This window comes from Marmota marmota, unplaced genomic scaffold, assembly GCF_001458135.2.
Source record: "Marmota marmota marmota unplaced genomic scaffold, marMar, whole genome shotgun sequence".
Taxonomy (NCBI): domain Eukaryota; kingdom Metazoa; phylum Chordata; class Mammalia; order Rodentia; family Sciuridae; genus Marmota; species Marmota marmota.
Genome location: NW_026000196.1, coordinates 17,214,805 through 17,230,523, shown reverse-complemented (window position 1 = coordinate 17,230,523; position 15,719 = coordinate 17,214,805). Strand labels below are relative to the sequence as shown.

The 15,719-nt window shown below is 44.3% G+C and overlaps 1 protein-coding gene across 1 annotated transcript in view; it reads left to right on the top strand.

Moving 5' to 3' along the window:
- The window catches only part of Adamts17 (ADAM metallopeptidase with thrombospondin type 1 motif 17), a 344,255-nt gene that overhangs the window by 257,140 nt on the left and 71,396 nt on the right, over positions 1-15,719 (top strand). Inside the window, 2 exon segments of the mRNA XM_015493124.2 lie at positions 2,846-2,926; positions 12,815-12,972. Of these exon segments, the coding sequence (XP_015348610.2) occupies positions 2,846-2,926; positions 12,815-12,972 (239 nt within the window).

Sequence of the window (15,719 nt, the reverse complement as noted above, 5' to 3'; positions counted from 1 at the left end):
AGAAAACACTTTTTATTAAATCAAGAATAAGCAAGGCACAGTGGTGCACGCCTGTATTCTTAGCAACTCAGGAAACCAAGGCAGGAGGATCACAAGTTAAGACTGGCCTGGGCAACTTGGTGAGGCCCAAAGCAACTTAGTGAGATCCTGTCTCAAAATAAAAACTAAAAATGGCTGGGAATGTGGCTCGGTGGAGAAGTGTTCTTGTGTTCAAGCACAAGTACCAAAATGATAATTGTTCTTAAATCAGGATGATGAATACCAATACTAAAATTCAATTCAATAAAGAAAGCATACACAAAATTGCCAACCATTCTTACAAATGATGTTGCAAAATAAATAGAATAATATGAATATTAGTTTTTAAAATAACAAAATTCAGCAGCATATTAAAAACATTAGGATCTAGTAAGGTTTATTCTAGAAGTATGGACTTATTTTGTTATTAGGAAATATGCTAAATAGAAAATTAGAACATAGAATTGTAGTATTAATAGAGTAAGAGGAAAATAAAATAATCTTTCACTTGGATATAGAAAAAGCATATGACAAAATTCAACCTACATTCCTAATAAAACTCTTATTATGGTAATACATGTATACTTCCATCATACGATTTTATTATACACAATGCATGTTAAATGTGAAACATTATGTTATACATTCTATGTTCCCATATAGATAACACCAAACCCACTTTATAGTCAAATGAAAAAATAATATAAGTATTCCTACTGTAATCAGAAACAGAATGAGGATGTACATTCTCACCAGTAACATTTAACACATGTGGGAGCACTTCCTATTGAAAAGATGGTTCACTGTGAGAATGTGACCCCTGTCACTTGTGAGGTTAAAGAAAGTTCTCTCTTGTTCTAGAGTGCTGAGATATGGAAGTCAGCCCAGTGTTTTTGTGTATTACCGAGGTCATCATATTGTGTTTCTCCCAGATATTACAAAGACTTCAGAGCAGGTATATTGTAATCACATTTCCCACAGCATAGACTATGTGTGGGTTGGTGTCTTTCATAAAGATACTATTAGCTGGGAGTGGTGACACATGCCTTCATTTCTAGTGACTGGGGAGGCTGAGGCAGAAGGATCATAAGTTTGAGGCCAGTCTCAGCAACTTAGTGAGACCCTGTCTCAAAAAATAAGTAAAAAATGGACTGAGGATGTAGCTCAGTGATAAAGCACGCCTGAGTTCAAGCCCCAGTACAACAAAAAAAAGTTACTATTTTATAAACATGTCACTGGCTTAGTTTTACATAAAAGTTCATATAGCACATGACTGTATTTTAAAGTTGTTCCTAGTGTCTTAAAAGCACACATAATACCCAATTTACATAAAATAATGGGTGTATATACACCAAGAGATGCTGAAAAATGATCGAACACCAAAATATTATTCACTTAGAGGTGATTTTCTTAGTGTGATGTGGTATAGGTAGATTTTGATTTATGCCTTATGTTGTTTGAATTGTCATGTACTATTTTTACAATAAAAATAAAGCCACTTCAGTATGGGAAAATTAATAAATAAATAAACCCCTTGGGTTAGATATTTCCATAATCTATGGAGCTGGGCTGAGACATCTCTAATTTTTTGTGGAGGTTAAACTCCTCTGCCGATTCTGATGATTGCATTTGGGAACCACAGGGATAGGATTCATGATCTAAACTGAGCTCCTCATCTCATTTGCTAAAGCAAATGAAAAAAAAAATTTAATGATTATTAGCCTGCATTTAAGAATCTCAGTGTCATGTTGAGCTCATTTATTGATTCACTTGCTGAGTTAACAAGGCATTAACCAGTTGCTGACTTCTGCCCTGGCAGCCTCAGTCATTTCCTCCCTGAATCCTCATGATACCTCCCCTCTGGGCACCCAGCAGTCAGAGCATGGGCAGCTCCCACTCTACTTGGAAAAAAATCAAGAAAGGGGGCCAATGTCTATACTGTGAGAGTTACAGAAATGACTGTTTTCAGAAAACAGTTCACAGGATAAGAAATAGTTTCGTCATACATAGGCCAAGTTGCTTAGCTTCTGCTGTCATCCCCTGGGATATTCAGAGAAAAGTCAAACTGCAGAAGAGAGTAAAGGAACCTCACTCTGAAACCAGGGTCCTCCTCACCTACTCACCAGAGAGGTGTAATTCATGAGAAATTCCAGGCTGTACTCGTTTGCTGGGGCTGCTGTAACAAAGTGCTATAAACCAGGTGTCATAAACAACCAACTGTTGACTCATCATTCCAGAGGCTGGGAATGTGAGATCACAGTGTTGGCAAGGTTGGGTCCTTCTGAGCCTATAAGGAAGAATCTATTCCAGGCCTTTCTCCTAGCTCCTGGTGGTTTGCTGGCACCTTGCATTCCTGGCTTAAAGAAGCACCACTTGATCTTGCCTTCATGTTCTCATGGTGTCTTCTGTGTGCATGGCTGTGTTCAAATTTCTCCTTTTTAAAAAAAATCTTTTGTAATATTGGATTAAAGACTCATCCTAACCTCATTTTAACTGAGTACATCTGCAATTGTCCTGTTTCCAAATGATGTCACACTTTCAGGTACTGGAAGTGAGGACTTCAACATATAAATTCAAGGGAGAGGAGTTTCAGTTCAACCTATGTCACATACAGCTGGCACTTTCTGCAAACTGGATGGACAAGAGGTTTGGCTGTAGAAGAGAGAACACGGCACATTAATTGTCTGCGTTGATTTCTGAGGTTCCAACCTGCAGTCTCTGAATCCACCACACGGGTGTGATAGAGTGGATTTGGGTGGGGGATGCTGTGTAGGCACTTGGTCCAGGATGGAGGTGTGGTTCACTTGTCTGTCATTCGTTGCCACAGGTTATATCGAAGCTGCCGTCATTCCTGCTGGAGCTCGGAGGATCCGGGTGGTGGAAGATAAACCTGCTCACAGTTTTCTGGGTAAAACAAAAATGATTTAATTCACAATTTATGTTCTGAGAATTGATTTTGATGGTTAGCCTGCTAAATTTGATTCCCTGTCAACCCTAACTTTACACCTGACCTTTAGTTGTAAAGTACTCAAAAGGGACAAAATAGTTCGATCATATTTGGCTAAAGTGCAGCCAAATATGGATCATGGGGGATGGAATCAGAAGCACTAAGCTTTGAACAAGAAGGAAAATGATGACACAAGAGTAAAGGAAGCTATGAGTCCCTGGGGTAGCATCGGTTTCCCAAAGTCACCCCAATAGAGCCCTATCTAACAGGAGCCCAAGCAGCATGCATCCAGCACCCAACTTGTAGGAAGTGCTTGCAGGCTGTCCTTGGCTCTGGGGATGGCCTCTGTGCTGGGAAAAGAGCAACAACCATAAATTGAATAGAAACATAGAATAATATATTTTTTTACTTAGTTCTGTGTGCCCCAAATTCCCCAACACCAACTCCATTGACTTCCAGCACAAGTACCTATATCTCTGCACAGAATGGGATTCCATTCCCGGCTGGCCTTTGTTACATTCTGTAGAACCATGGTTAAAGCCTAAAAACTTAAGAAGAATCACTAAGCGAAGCCTTTACTCATACGGAGAATGTGTCCTAAGTTTAATCTCCAGCCTCACCATTGACCCCAGCAAAGGTCAGCCTGGTCCTCAAGAACCAGGATGGTTGGAGCATTGAGTTGAACAGTGAGTGTTCTTTACTGCACCTAGGTGATGGGGCTTCTGATGCCAACATTGGTGAAGTTGATCCAGTTTCTTTAGGTGGGCAGAAGGAGAAGGGCTGGGCTCTTTGGAGGTGGGCCACAGGCAGGAGTGCACCCAGAGACTGCCCCTGCACTTGGTTCACTAGGATAGAAATACTACCACCATGTTCATTTGCCAGCCCCAATCCCATGTTCCTGGATTGGGTTCAATTTCAAATTAGAGGTAGCTGATCTTCTAACCCAGGGTCCTCTCTTCAAAGCTCCCTTTATATCATAATCTCTCAACCTGTGTTGCAAGTTGCTGTTTGAGATTCAAACAGAAAGCAAAAGAAGAAAAGGCTTGATTTCTGTGGTTTCAAACTCTTTGGGTTAAATTACAGTGACCCAAGAGATCCTTTTATTTCCATTTTTATCACTGACAGAAAACAGATGCATCTTTGTCCGCTTCCCTGCCTTTGTAGACTGCAACAAAGGATCCACACCTTTCTGTGAAATGGTCACTACTTGAGAAACTCAGAGTCTAATGAGGCAGACAAAAAGCAAATCCCCAGTAGGCCAGTGTACAGTGAAGACCACAATCCTGTTATGTAAGACTTTGGAAATACTTGAAGCACTAAGACACTCCACAAATGCCTGCCATAGGAATAGGCTGGAGGACTCGCTGCACCCCAGCCCCCCTGGGTGTCTCTCCTGGGTACCAGGAGCCTTGCTCTTCCTCTGCAGCTTTCTTGCCTGCCCCCACTGCTCCCATCCCATGGGCTGGCAGGTTGATGGCAGCTGCTTTTCCTGCTGCCAGGGTAGGACCTTGCCATCTCTCAAGTGGACATGCATGCTGGTCTTTGTCAGCCCTGGAGTCTTTCCCAACCTCTCCTGCATGGACACTGTCCCAGCCAAGCCTGGCACACTTCTCCCCAGCTGTCCCAGCTGTCACTCTACAAATAGAACAATGCTTATGAATGCTATCTGAAATGGGGCTTGTGCTGCTTTTGGCAGTTTCCTCTGCGTGATGGCCCACCTCCAAAGAGCCCAGCCCTTCTCTTTTTGCCCACCTAAAGAAACTGGATCAACTTCACCAATGTTGGCATCAGAAGCCCCATCACCTAATGTTACCACAAAAGTTATACTTCCCATTTGGTGCATTGGGGATGTACTATTCTTACCTGGAATGACATTTCTGCTGTAAGGGACACTGGACCTCCACAGGAGGCTGAGGTCACCTTTTATCCTTATTCACAAAATCATAATATGGTTATTCTAAGATCTAACCCAATTCTGAGGTCAACCTGTTGGTTCTTCCGTAAAGCACCAGCAGGAGTCCCTGCATATAAGAGCTATGGCCTCAGATTCTGGCTTCTGAGATTTTCCAACACCATTCCTCTGCCTAACCCCAGTCCCAAATGCCTGGATAAAACAAACAAACAAACAAAAAAAGGTTTTCTGTGACAGTATAAGAATAACAAAAGGGGATCAGAATCCTTTTAAGTCCTAGAGTAAATATGAATTCTTTACTGAAACTCACCTTAGGGTCACCAAGTAATAACAGGTGGATGCTGCCCAGAATGGCTAGCTCTCATAACTGTCCCTGTTAACTTCAGAAGCCTATGGACCACACATGCAAATAGGAACAGTGACACCCATAATAGTGGTTCCCAATCACTGAGCCAAGCTGTGCCTTAGAAGCCTGATCCCTAATCCCAGTAAATGTGCTATAGAATTGCAAACTGAAGTTCCAAGAGGCTTATTAGTGTGTCCAAATTCCTCCTTTCCTCTGAGTTCACTGCAACCCATGAAGCCTCTCAGAATTTCTCAGTGGTGTCCAATCAGGACCAGAAATTGACAGATGGAAAAGCATTTTCCTTGAAAAATACATGATAAGCCTGTACCTAGTTACGACTTCATCGTGTGCACTTCAGAGAAGCCAGTCTCGATCCCAAGGACATTGGTTTAAATGTCTCTGAACAATTTAGCTCCCCAGAAGCCCTATACCTCCTTGGGAGCTTGGAGTCAGCCTTGGTCCCCTTATCTTATCCAAAAAAAATCATAATCCCAATATTCTGGGGCCTGGCACATGGACAAGAGCAAGCCCGAAGGTGGTCCATGCTGGTTATGTTTCTAAACTTAGTTCGTTCCAACAAGCCTTATTTCCACTTGGGGCCGGGTGCTTTGGAAGTCGACCCAGTATAACTTTGAATTACTCTCATATTTGCTGGGAGCAGTTCCTGAAGAATTTTACCCCACCTACCTTCAACCCACACTGGCTGGCTTTCTGCTCAAAACCACCTGGAACAGGAAATGCCTCTGCAGTTTGTATCCATAGCTAGGAACAGAGCTGGCAGAACTCCGAGTAGAAATAAAAGGAGCTGGAGCTGACTGGATGCCAGGATTAGAAGTAGGTTGGCTGTGGGTCAGGTCTTCCAGTTGAATTCAGGAGGGAGAGAAGCAAAGAGAGAACCACCCCAGCTTCTTCACAGTGTGGTGCCAAGGGAGGTCATGTGAGCAGGTTGGGTGTTCACATCTGCCAGCAGCCAGCTCTGTTGGGGCACCCCGTGAGGAATTCCCCCTCCTTACTCCCTAGTATGACTCACTGTCTTCCCCTGTAGAGCCTGGAAATCCAGGAATGATGCATAAATGTCCACCAAGAAGAAGAGCCCCCAAACGACCTGTCATTCAGCATTTGACCTTGCATTCTCAGCCATTTAGAGGGTTTTGTTCAGCCATAGTCTCAAGGGAAAGTGTGAATCCCACCCTTATGGTGCCCCATAAAAGTCTTTCCAATCATTGAGAGGCTTCTGAGCAATATCCACAAAAGCATGCACTCTTATTTTTTTTTGGACAGTGGTTTAAAACATCTAACCTCTGGCCCAGGTAGAAGCAGCAAGGAGAAATCTCCCCAGCAAATCAGAACTTCAGACTTAGCAAATATAATCAAGTGGCCAGAGGAATTGCCTTTGTTCTGAACTCTGTTGCTTGCCTGCGATATAAAAACATCTGTTAGGCTGGGGACGTGGTTCAAGCGGTAGCACGCTCGCCTGGCATGCGCAGGGCATTGGGTTTGATCCTCAGCACCACATAAAAATAAAATAAAGATGTTGGGTCCACCGAAAACTAAAAAATAAATATTAAAAAATTCTCTCTCTCTCTCTCTCTCTCTCTCTCTCTCTCTCTCTCTCAAAAAAAAAAAAAAAGGCATCTGTAATCATCTTGATTACCCCTGTTGAGTCTATTCTGGATCCCCAAATTCTGATTGCAAATGCAAACTAATTGCATTTCAAGTGCTTTCAGACAAAGGAGACTTGGCTCTACCCATTGATGCCTAAGGATTGAGAGGGGCAGGAAATTGTGGAACCTCGAGTTTATTTAAAGTGGGGGGGTCTTCTTTAAGAAAAAGGATGCTTGCTGGATGCTGTGGTACATGCCTGTAGGCTGAGGCAGGAGGATGGCAAGTTCAAAGCCAGGCTCAGCAACTTAGTGAGACCCTGTTTCAAAATTAAAAATAATAAAAAAAAAACTGGCTAGAGATGTGGCTTAGTGATCAAGTGCTGGAGGATTTAATCCCTAGTACAAAAAGAAAAGAAAAAGGACACATTATGCACAAGGCCTTGGAAGGGACTCACAAATAGAGGTGCCTTGAAAGCACAACCAAGCCTGCTCTGCACAGCTCACAGAAGGAAGGAGAGCAGCCCTCGCTATTGCACAAGGGTACAGGAGGTGAGAGTTCACCAAGTCATTGCAACATTGAACTCCACGTTGGACCTGTTTGTTCACTGTTATGAGTAATCTTGACATCCCAACAGACTCTGAGACTGAAGTCTCACCCTTTTGAAATAATGTCAGGCACCAAATTCTTGATTTTAGTGGAAAGTTCTGATTTTTCAGTACGGACCACAGGAACTTGCAAATTTTATATCTTGCTGACTAAGTTACTCCCACTGAAAAGGTTGGAAGTGATCTCTATATCTCTTGGAGCTGCCGACTTCCTACTTTTGACTCTGCCTGCTTTCCTTCCAGTGAGAAATGAATGAGCAAATGTCATCAATAGCAACAGTCTTGAGGGAAGGGTTGTCAGCTCTTTGTTGGGGAGGTGGGGCCAAGTGGACTACGTTATCAGTCCTTAAGTATACAGATTTCCTTCTTTCAGAAAATGTAAGAGTTGTGATTTCCCCAGCTCCGCAGCTGCCAATCAGCACCTCCAAAGCAGAGTGTCATCTTCAGAGCTTCAGGTGGCTTGTGAGAGTCAACAGTGAAGTCTCTTCCCAACTTCCTAACTTCCTGTTCACCAATGGCAAGTGAATAACCAGAACTCCTGAGTGAGGATATTTACGTATCTGGTAGGAACATGTGCTTTCATGGAGCTATCTTTTCCAGAGAGGCAGATTTCACTATGTTCTTCTCCATCAGTGGCCAAGGAATACCCCAGGGTATCCCATTAGCCATAGGCTGGCTCCTTCATGTCACTCCTCAATTCGCAGACTCTACCCAGACACTTGTGGCTTCTCCCATCCCTATAGACCACCTCCTAAAATGTCTCTTCTGCCCACCCCCTTTGGGCAGGCAAGACCTGGTCTGTGCTCAAAGGCACAGGTCCACACAGGTTCCACCTCCATCTTTTCCACTTGTGGCTGCTGCTGCTGCCCTGTCTCCCCCACAGCCACGCCTTTCATGGCAGGAGTGGGCTTCCCCCGCCAACCTCATGCCTCTGTGCGGTGTCCCAGAGATGGTTTTCTAATTGTCTCCAGGTGTGCCCCCCTCTGCCCTTTTCTAGCCCTTCCCACTCTTGACCTCGCAGATGTTTGACTTTTGGCATGAAGTGGGGTAGTTTTAATTCTCCAAGTCAATAAGTCACTTTAAAGCATTTTACCAAAAGGACCGGGGAACATATGCACACAAAACTAACAGAAAAGAGCTGCCTTGTCAGGAGGATACTGCTGGGGCGGGAGCCGAGGCCCAGAGGAGAGAGTATGGAATAATGAGAGTGTGCCAGGCCTTCTATGTCTCAAGGAGTACTAAGTGATTGCTAGGAATTCATTACAGTGATTTTTCTTTCTCCACCTGTTCGGCTCTCATTATGATTAGCATTATCTTAGAACCAACCTCCAAAACACGCATGAAAGCCAAACCATTTCTCAGTTGCTGAGCATTTACTTCAGGTACTGGTGGATCCAGGGACATGTAGTCATGTCACAGGAAATAGTCTCCATCCTGGTACCCCATCCTCTCTGGGGGCCTCTTCCCATGTAGTGGAAGATCCAGGCTTACGTTGAGTCCATAGTTAACCTATGGAAAGAAAGCTGCTTCTATCCACCTTGCACAGAAGTCCTGCTGACCAGGACTGGGTGGTGGCCCATATTTGGAGCTGGGGTGCAGTTAAGAATCAGCCTCACGTGACTAGAGAGACAACATATTCCCAAGGGAAACTTTGAGTTTCCCTCGAAGGGAGAGAAACAGATGCTGGGTAATAAGTATACTAGGTACTCAAAATGGCCTTAAAACAGGAACAGGTCAGGGCCAGGATTCTACACCCAAGGCCTGGGCCAAGGCAGGAAGTCCAGCATTGGCCAGTGAATGTGGGTGACCATTGATAAATGCAGGATCAGCTGGGTTAAGGAGTTGGTCCAGGCAAGCAGCAGAGCTGCTGCCCCAGCTTCTGGCACTGGGGTTCCCGGGGTGGGCCAGGCATAGTCCTGAGCAGCACACAGCTTCAAAGAGGTATTTTGCTCCTCTACCTGACTCCTGTGTTCAGCGACCTCTGCTCCTCTCACAGCAGTGACCTCTCCCTCCTTGTATAGCTGCCCTCCATCGCTTGCCTCCTTTTCCTGACCAGACTTCTGGAGAGACATCCCTTTCCCCTGTGTTTGCTTCTTCCCTCAGCTCCCCTGCTGCAGGAGCCGATCTTGGGGAAACCCTTGGTGGCCTCCTCAGGCCTGCCACACTCTCTGGTACCTCTTCCCCCTTCTGGTCTGACAGGCTCAGGGCAAAGGGTGATTCTTCCAATGCTTCTGTCCCCATGCACTGCTGACCTTGGACGTGCTTCTTGTTAGGACGGACACATTCCATTGACCTGTTTTCTGCCTCCTTCTGTACTGTCAGCTCCCTGAAAGCAGAAGCTGTTTGTCTTTAGCCCCCACCAGGAAACCCTCAGAATAGGGTGAGGGACTGGCAGGTGTCTGCCACTGCTGTGCCACATGTGTCCCCAGCTTGTTCTTTCTGAATGTTTCTTAGAGGGCTCTGCCCCCTTGTTTTTTGTCTGTTTCCCGCCAGCTTGCACCACCCCTTCAAATGAAATATGTACATGCATATGTGGGAAACCACTTTCCAAATCTACAGAGAGGTTGTACTTCACCTGGATTCACCATGAGTTCACATAACCAAATATGTTTTAGGTGATTAGCTCACTGGAAGCTTTGGAGATCCATGAGATTAGTTATTTTTTATAAGGGTAAATAGAATACAATCACCAGTAGCAATTAGGGCCTGGTATTTGTTCTACTTGAGTATAGGTCTTAATATTCTCACATTTCAGCATTCTGACATATCATAACATCTAGTCTGATGCTATGACCTAAATCAGATGAGAATTAAAAGTTGCCAGTGCAATAAGTGTGTCAGGCATGGCCTGTTAGGTTCTGATCTCTATAACTTTAGAGCCTGTGTGTCTTTGTCAATTTGCTTAACCTCCCTGTGCATTTCTTCATCTATGAAGTGAGGAAAGTATTTATTGGGAAGATTAAATAGGTATAGTATATTAAAGAGCTAAACCAGAAGATGTATTCCTTAAATAGTGTTTAGCTGGAGGTCATATTGGAAGATAAAAGTTTTAAGTGTCCCCAGTATTTTCACCTCCTTTGAGTAGCCAGAAAATTTCAAGTGAGGGTATACCGAATTTCTTGAAGGGAAACAGATTCGATTCCAAGTGTTATAGAACTCTCTTTCCTAAGCCTTCCCTGGAGTCCCATAATCCTCAGCCACTCGCCATCACAGCCACCCTGGATACAGAAGCAGGGGAAGTCTCTTTGCTGGAACATAGCCCTGCTTCTTGGCACCTCCTACAACCAAAGAGCCCTCCACCTGCATCTTCTCTGTGTGCCAGGACTAGCACCAGGACCATGACATCCTGGAACCAAGGGAAGCAAGGCCAGTGCCCGCCCAGCATCCCTCAGCTGCCTCTAGTCCAAGCAGGACCTAACCTCAGGGTCCTAACCCAGCCTGGGACTGATGAATCTAGCATCAACTGACCCCTTTTTGGTTTCAACTCTCATTATCCAAAATTGGCATTACACATGGACATTTGATTTCTGTCCTTGGTGAGCAGACAACAGTGAATGGCGTGGAATGTGTGTTCATTGTCTGTAGACCTAGTAGGGTTCCAAAGTGACCTGGAGATGCTTTGAGCTTCAGGGGTTTCAGCTTCACATACGGAGAGAGTGGGCTCGGGACAGGGTGCCCTAGGAGTTTCATTGTAGGAAATGAGGCCAAGACTTACTGGTACCTCCTGTCATTTGCTGCCTTCTAAATGTCAGAGTAGGTTCTAGTCATTTGCAGGGCATTTTTCCTAAATAACAACAACGAACAAATAGAATTTCATCACAGAGTGCTCTCCTCATGATGATATGGATTTCAAACCTACATGAGAAGATAAAGGAAAACCAGATTTGCTCCTGTGATCACTTGGCAGCATGTGGATTCCCGGTCTCTTCCCACACATCTTGTACTGAGCAGAGGTGTAAATTAGCAAATATGGGAACCAGAAGCCCAGGACTCTCCACGACACTCAGCCCCAGTGCACCCTCATAGCTGTGAACAGCTGGAGTTGCCAAGGGTGGGGATATCAAATCCTTAAGAGGTGTTGGAGTTGTTAGGCTGCTATCCTTCAAAGGTCCCAGGTAGGTAACAGTAGAACAAATGGATGATTTCTTTCCTTTTTGTATCTGAATATTATTCCATTGTGAATATGGACCACGTTTCATTATGCATTCATCCATTGAGGCACCTAGATGGATTCTGTCTTTGAGAGGGGTGCTGCAGTAAACGTGAGTTTGCGGGTATCTTTGGTATGCTGACCTCGTTTCTTTGGATATAGACCCAGGAAATGGAATAGCAGTATGATGGGTCTACTTTTATTTTTTGAGGAAACACTTTAGTTTTCAAAACATCACTGCTGAATAATTTACATTCCCACCAATATTGTGTAAGAGCTCCTTTTTCTCCACATCTCCGCCAGCATTTGTTATTTGGTTTGGGGCTTTTGTGTTTTGCTAGTTGCCATCCTGACTGGTAGAGGATGAGCTCTCATTGTAGTTTTTTTTAAGCTAAATTTCCCTTAAGACTAATGATTTTGAGCATTTTTCACATATTTTTTGCCATTTATATTTCTTAAAGAAGTGTCTATTCATGTCTTTGCCCATTTCTTGCTTGTGATTAGCAGCAAAGTGGCAGAACTGGAGGACATTATGGTAAGTGAAATAAGCCAGGCACAGAAGATAAATACTCATGTTCTCTTTCATACATGAAAGCTTAAAAAAATTACTTGAATGTAGATAACCAATTACAAGAGATTGGGAAAGGGGACAGATGTATAAAGGGTGGCTGGATTTGATCAATGTATGTTGTATGCATATATTGAAATATCACACAGACCCCCATTAACACATATAATTAATACATGTTAATTTTTTTAATTTTTTAAATGAATGAATGAATTTGGCTGAAGCTGCAAAACACATGTTGTAGCCTTGAACACATTAAAATAAAATTAATTTCTCAGAAAATTGTTAACACATCAGTTTAGCACAATATAATGGGTTGTGGATGTCCCCATCCTCCACTGCCCCCCCAACCCTGAATATTTGAGTTGGCTTTGACACGAAAGTTCCAAGTAGGTAACAGTAAGATGAATGGATGATTTTCTTCCTTTTTGTATCTGAATATTATCAGCCCCAGGGCTCTCCTTCCCTTAGGCCTGGAGTGCTTGCTCTGTGAGCAGGGCCCTTGTTCTTATTGTGCAGGAAGCTCAGGGCCTCTCACTGCAGGTCTCCCTTCTTCCCCCTGAGGAGGGAGCGACCTGTGACCCACTCTGCACTCAGGTTCCTTTAAAGCCTGGCTGGATCCCTCCACCCTGCTGATTCCTCAGTGTTCCTTTTCCTTTCTAGCTCTCAAAGACTCCAGTAAGAGATCCATCAACAGTGACTGGAAGATAGAGCTCCCTGGAGAGTTCCAGATTGCTGGCACGACTGTCCGCTATGTGAGAAGGGGCCTGTGGGAGAAGATTTCTGCCAAGGGACCAACCAAATTACCGCTGCATTTGATGGTAACTTGCCAGGCTTGCACCTTTGTCCTAAGATGCTGGCTCCAAAAATCCTACCAGGCCACTTCTTCCTAGAACCTGAAGGAAGCAGATACATCCAGCTCCCAGGTTTTATGAGGCCATGGACTATTCAGGCCTTTCTCCTTTCTGGGTCTTTTCTTAACTAATCCCTTCCACCACATGCTTCAGAATTCCCTTCTCGAAGCTTCCTCCTTGCCTTCACCAGCAGAACACTTACCTTTTCCTAAAAGAGCTGTCTCCAACCAGGAAATGCTCATCCACATGGGTAACAACCAGGGAAACTCGGCATCGTGAAGCAGATAGCCCATGCAAATTGTTATGTCAGATGGTGGGATGCAGGGGCTGGGGGAGTAACTTGGTAGTAGAATGCTTGCCTAGCACCATCAAGGCCCTGGGTTTGATCCCCATTACTATCAAAAAAGAACAGATGGCAGGATGCCCTCCAGTTGAAAACTACCTTTTGGAAATGAACGTTCAAATTCAATGTCCAATCTGGCCTCTCTCGGCTTGTAATGAGTATTTGGAATTGAGAAGGAGAATCGGGTTCTGTCGATATATTTACTTCCCAGAGAGTCTCAAGAAACTTGTGTACTGGACCAGGGTGTCCTTGTCTTACCTGTTGTTTCCAGGAGACACCATGTAAGCCATTTAATCATTGGCTCTGTACCTTCTTAAATGAGGTAGGGATCTCCAGGGAAATTCATGCCACTGTTTTCATCTCAGGGTTTAGGAGTCTCATGCCTAGCTTCTGCTAGCTCACAATTACTGAATACGTGTCTCCTTCCAAAGAACAGGACTTGTGGCACCTATGCACCTGTCATCAAAGTACATTTGTCCTCAGTGCCTAGCAGAGTCTCTGACTGGAAGTTCTTTTCCCCATTGATTTGTGATCCCCAACAATCTACAGCTATTCAAGGTTAGGTGAAACCACCCCAGGGAGTCCGCTGTGAACACCAACACCCAGTGCAGGTGTTGCTCCATGATGGTGGCATTAACCTTGTTACAGTTTCTAGTGAGACACAAGCCAGTGGGTTTCCACGTTTGCCTGTGCAACTCTTAGCTCACAAAATCTATTTCAAATGTATTCCTGCAAGTAGGTTTCTGGAACCCAAGAACCCACACTATAGCCATTGTTCTGTGATGAGATTGTTTCCTAGTCAATGTCATTAGAACAAGTCCTTGTATTCTGTGTTTAAAGCAGGTATTCAGAGGGGTTGAAAGGAAGCAAAAGACAGGATGTCCAAATATAAACACCACCCATTAGCCCCTGAGTTTATTCCCTCTAGCAAGCACCAAGATGAGTGCATTCCCTTCTTTACCAGAAGCTTTGTAAACTGAGCAGGTTGTCACCCATTAAAGCAAGTATACAGCCTGGCATCGTTCAGAACCCAAGAAACAAAACTCAGAAACAGCAACTCCTGCGTGGCTGAAGCTCCAGCCCTTGTTTAATATTCATTTCTTTTCTTTCTTGCAATAATGATTGCCACTTCCAGTTCTGAAATTTAGAAATGAAGGGTACCCCTTTGCTTCTGTGTAGAAAGCCCTGGTCCCCAAACTGGGATGGGCATGTTTCTTGTAGAATTAGGAGCACCCACAGAATCTCAAGGACCTGCATTTGAAACCAATTATACACATGCAAACACAAATTATACGTGGCTCCAAAATTACATGAAATTGGTTTCATATGGATTTTCGATTTGCCAGTCTTATTCCCACACTGAGATAATAAAGATCTCTTTTAAAGACTAGTTTTAAACAATTTTTTGAATTTTTTTTTTTTCGAACTGGAGGCATTTTTCCAAATACATTACTGCAAGATTGTTTGTTGGAGAGGGGATGTTTATTCAGTTGGGTATGCTCTTAGCACCCCCACCCCACCCCCCACTCAGCCTTGGAAGCCAGTAGAGGCTTGGGAAAGATGGCTTCTTTCCTCGAGTGAACTTTTGACCTGGCTTACCCCAAGTTTAGGCAGGTGGGCCAGGCACTCCCTGCCTTCAGCTCCTACTGGCTTCTTCTCCTGAGCCTCTGGCTGGAAGTGAATTTGCTAGCTGCTCAGTCCCAGGAGCATTTGCTGGTTCCAAGCTTAGATTAAAGATACATCATCTGCAGTCAGGCCACTTTAATCTGCTACTCCAGGACATGTTTTGCAACTTTATGTCTAGAGAAATAAAGCCAATAATGCACCTGCTGGCCTTAAGGACTTGCCACCTGCATTCCCAAATACCTCCATTTTGCACACTCACTAGGACTTCAGGCAAAAGGGTCCCGGAGCTGCTTGATGGTCCCCACAAAATACTATGGATCCCTTCCTGCACCTCCACCCACTGTCAACTTTAACCCTAGAGCTAAACCTCTGCCACCCCATGGGCACAGTCATCACACCATTCCCATGGCAATAGGAAGGGTAGCACTTCCTTGGACCTAGATGTCCCCCAAACTGTTGTGGGGCAGGTATGGGGGGCTGCACTTCTTTGAACCTGTCTTCTGCCCAAATGCTCCAGCTGACACACACCACTGACTAGTGATTTGGGAACAAAGAGCAATGCTTTTTTTTTTTTTTAAATACCAGGGATTGAACCCAGGGGTACTTAACCACTGAGCCACATCCCCAGCCCTTTTTATTTTGAGACAGGGTCTCACAAAGTTGCATAGGGCCTTCCTAAATGGCTGAAGCTGGCTTTGAACTTGGGATCCTCCTTTCTCAGCCAGCACTGGGATTACAGGCAGGC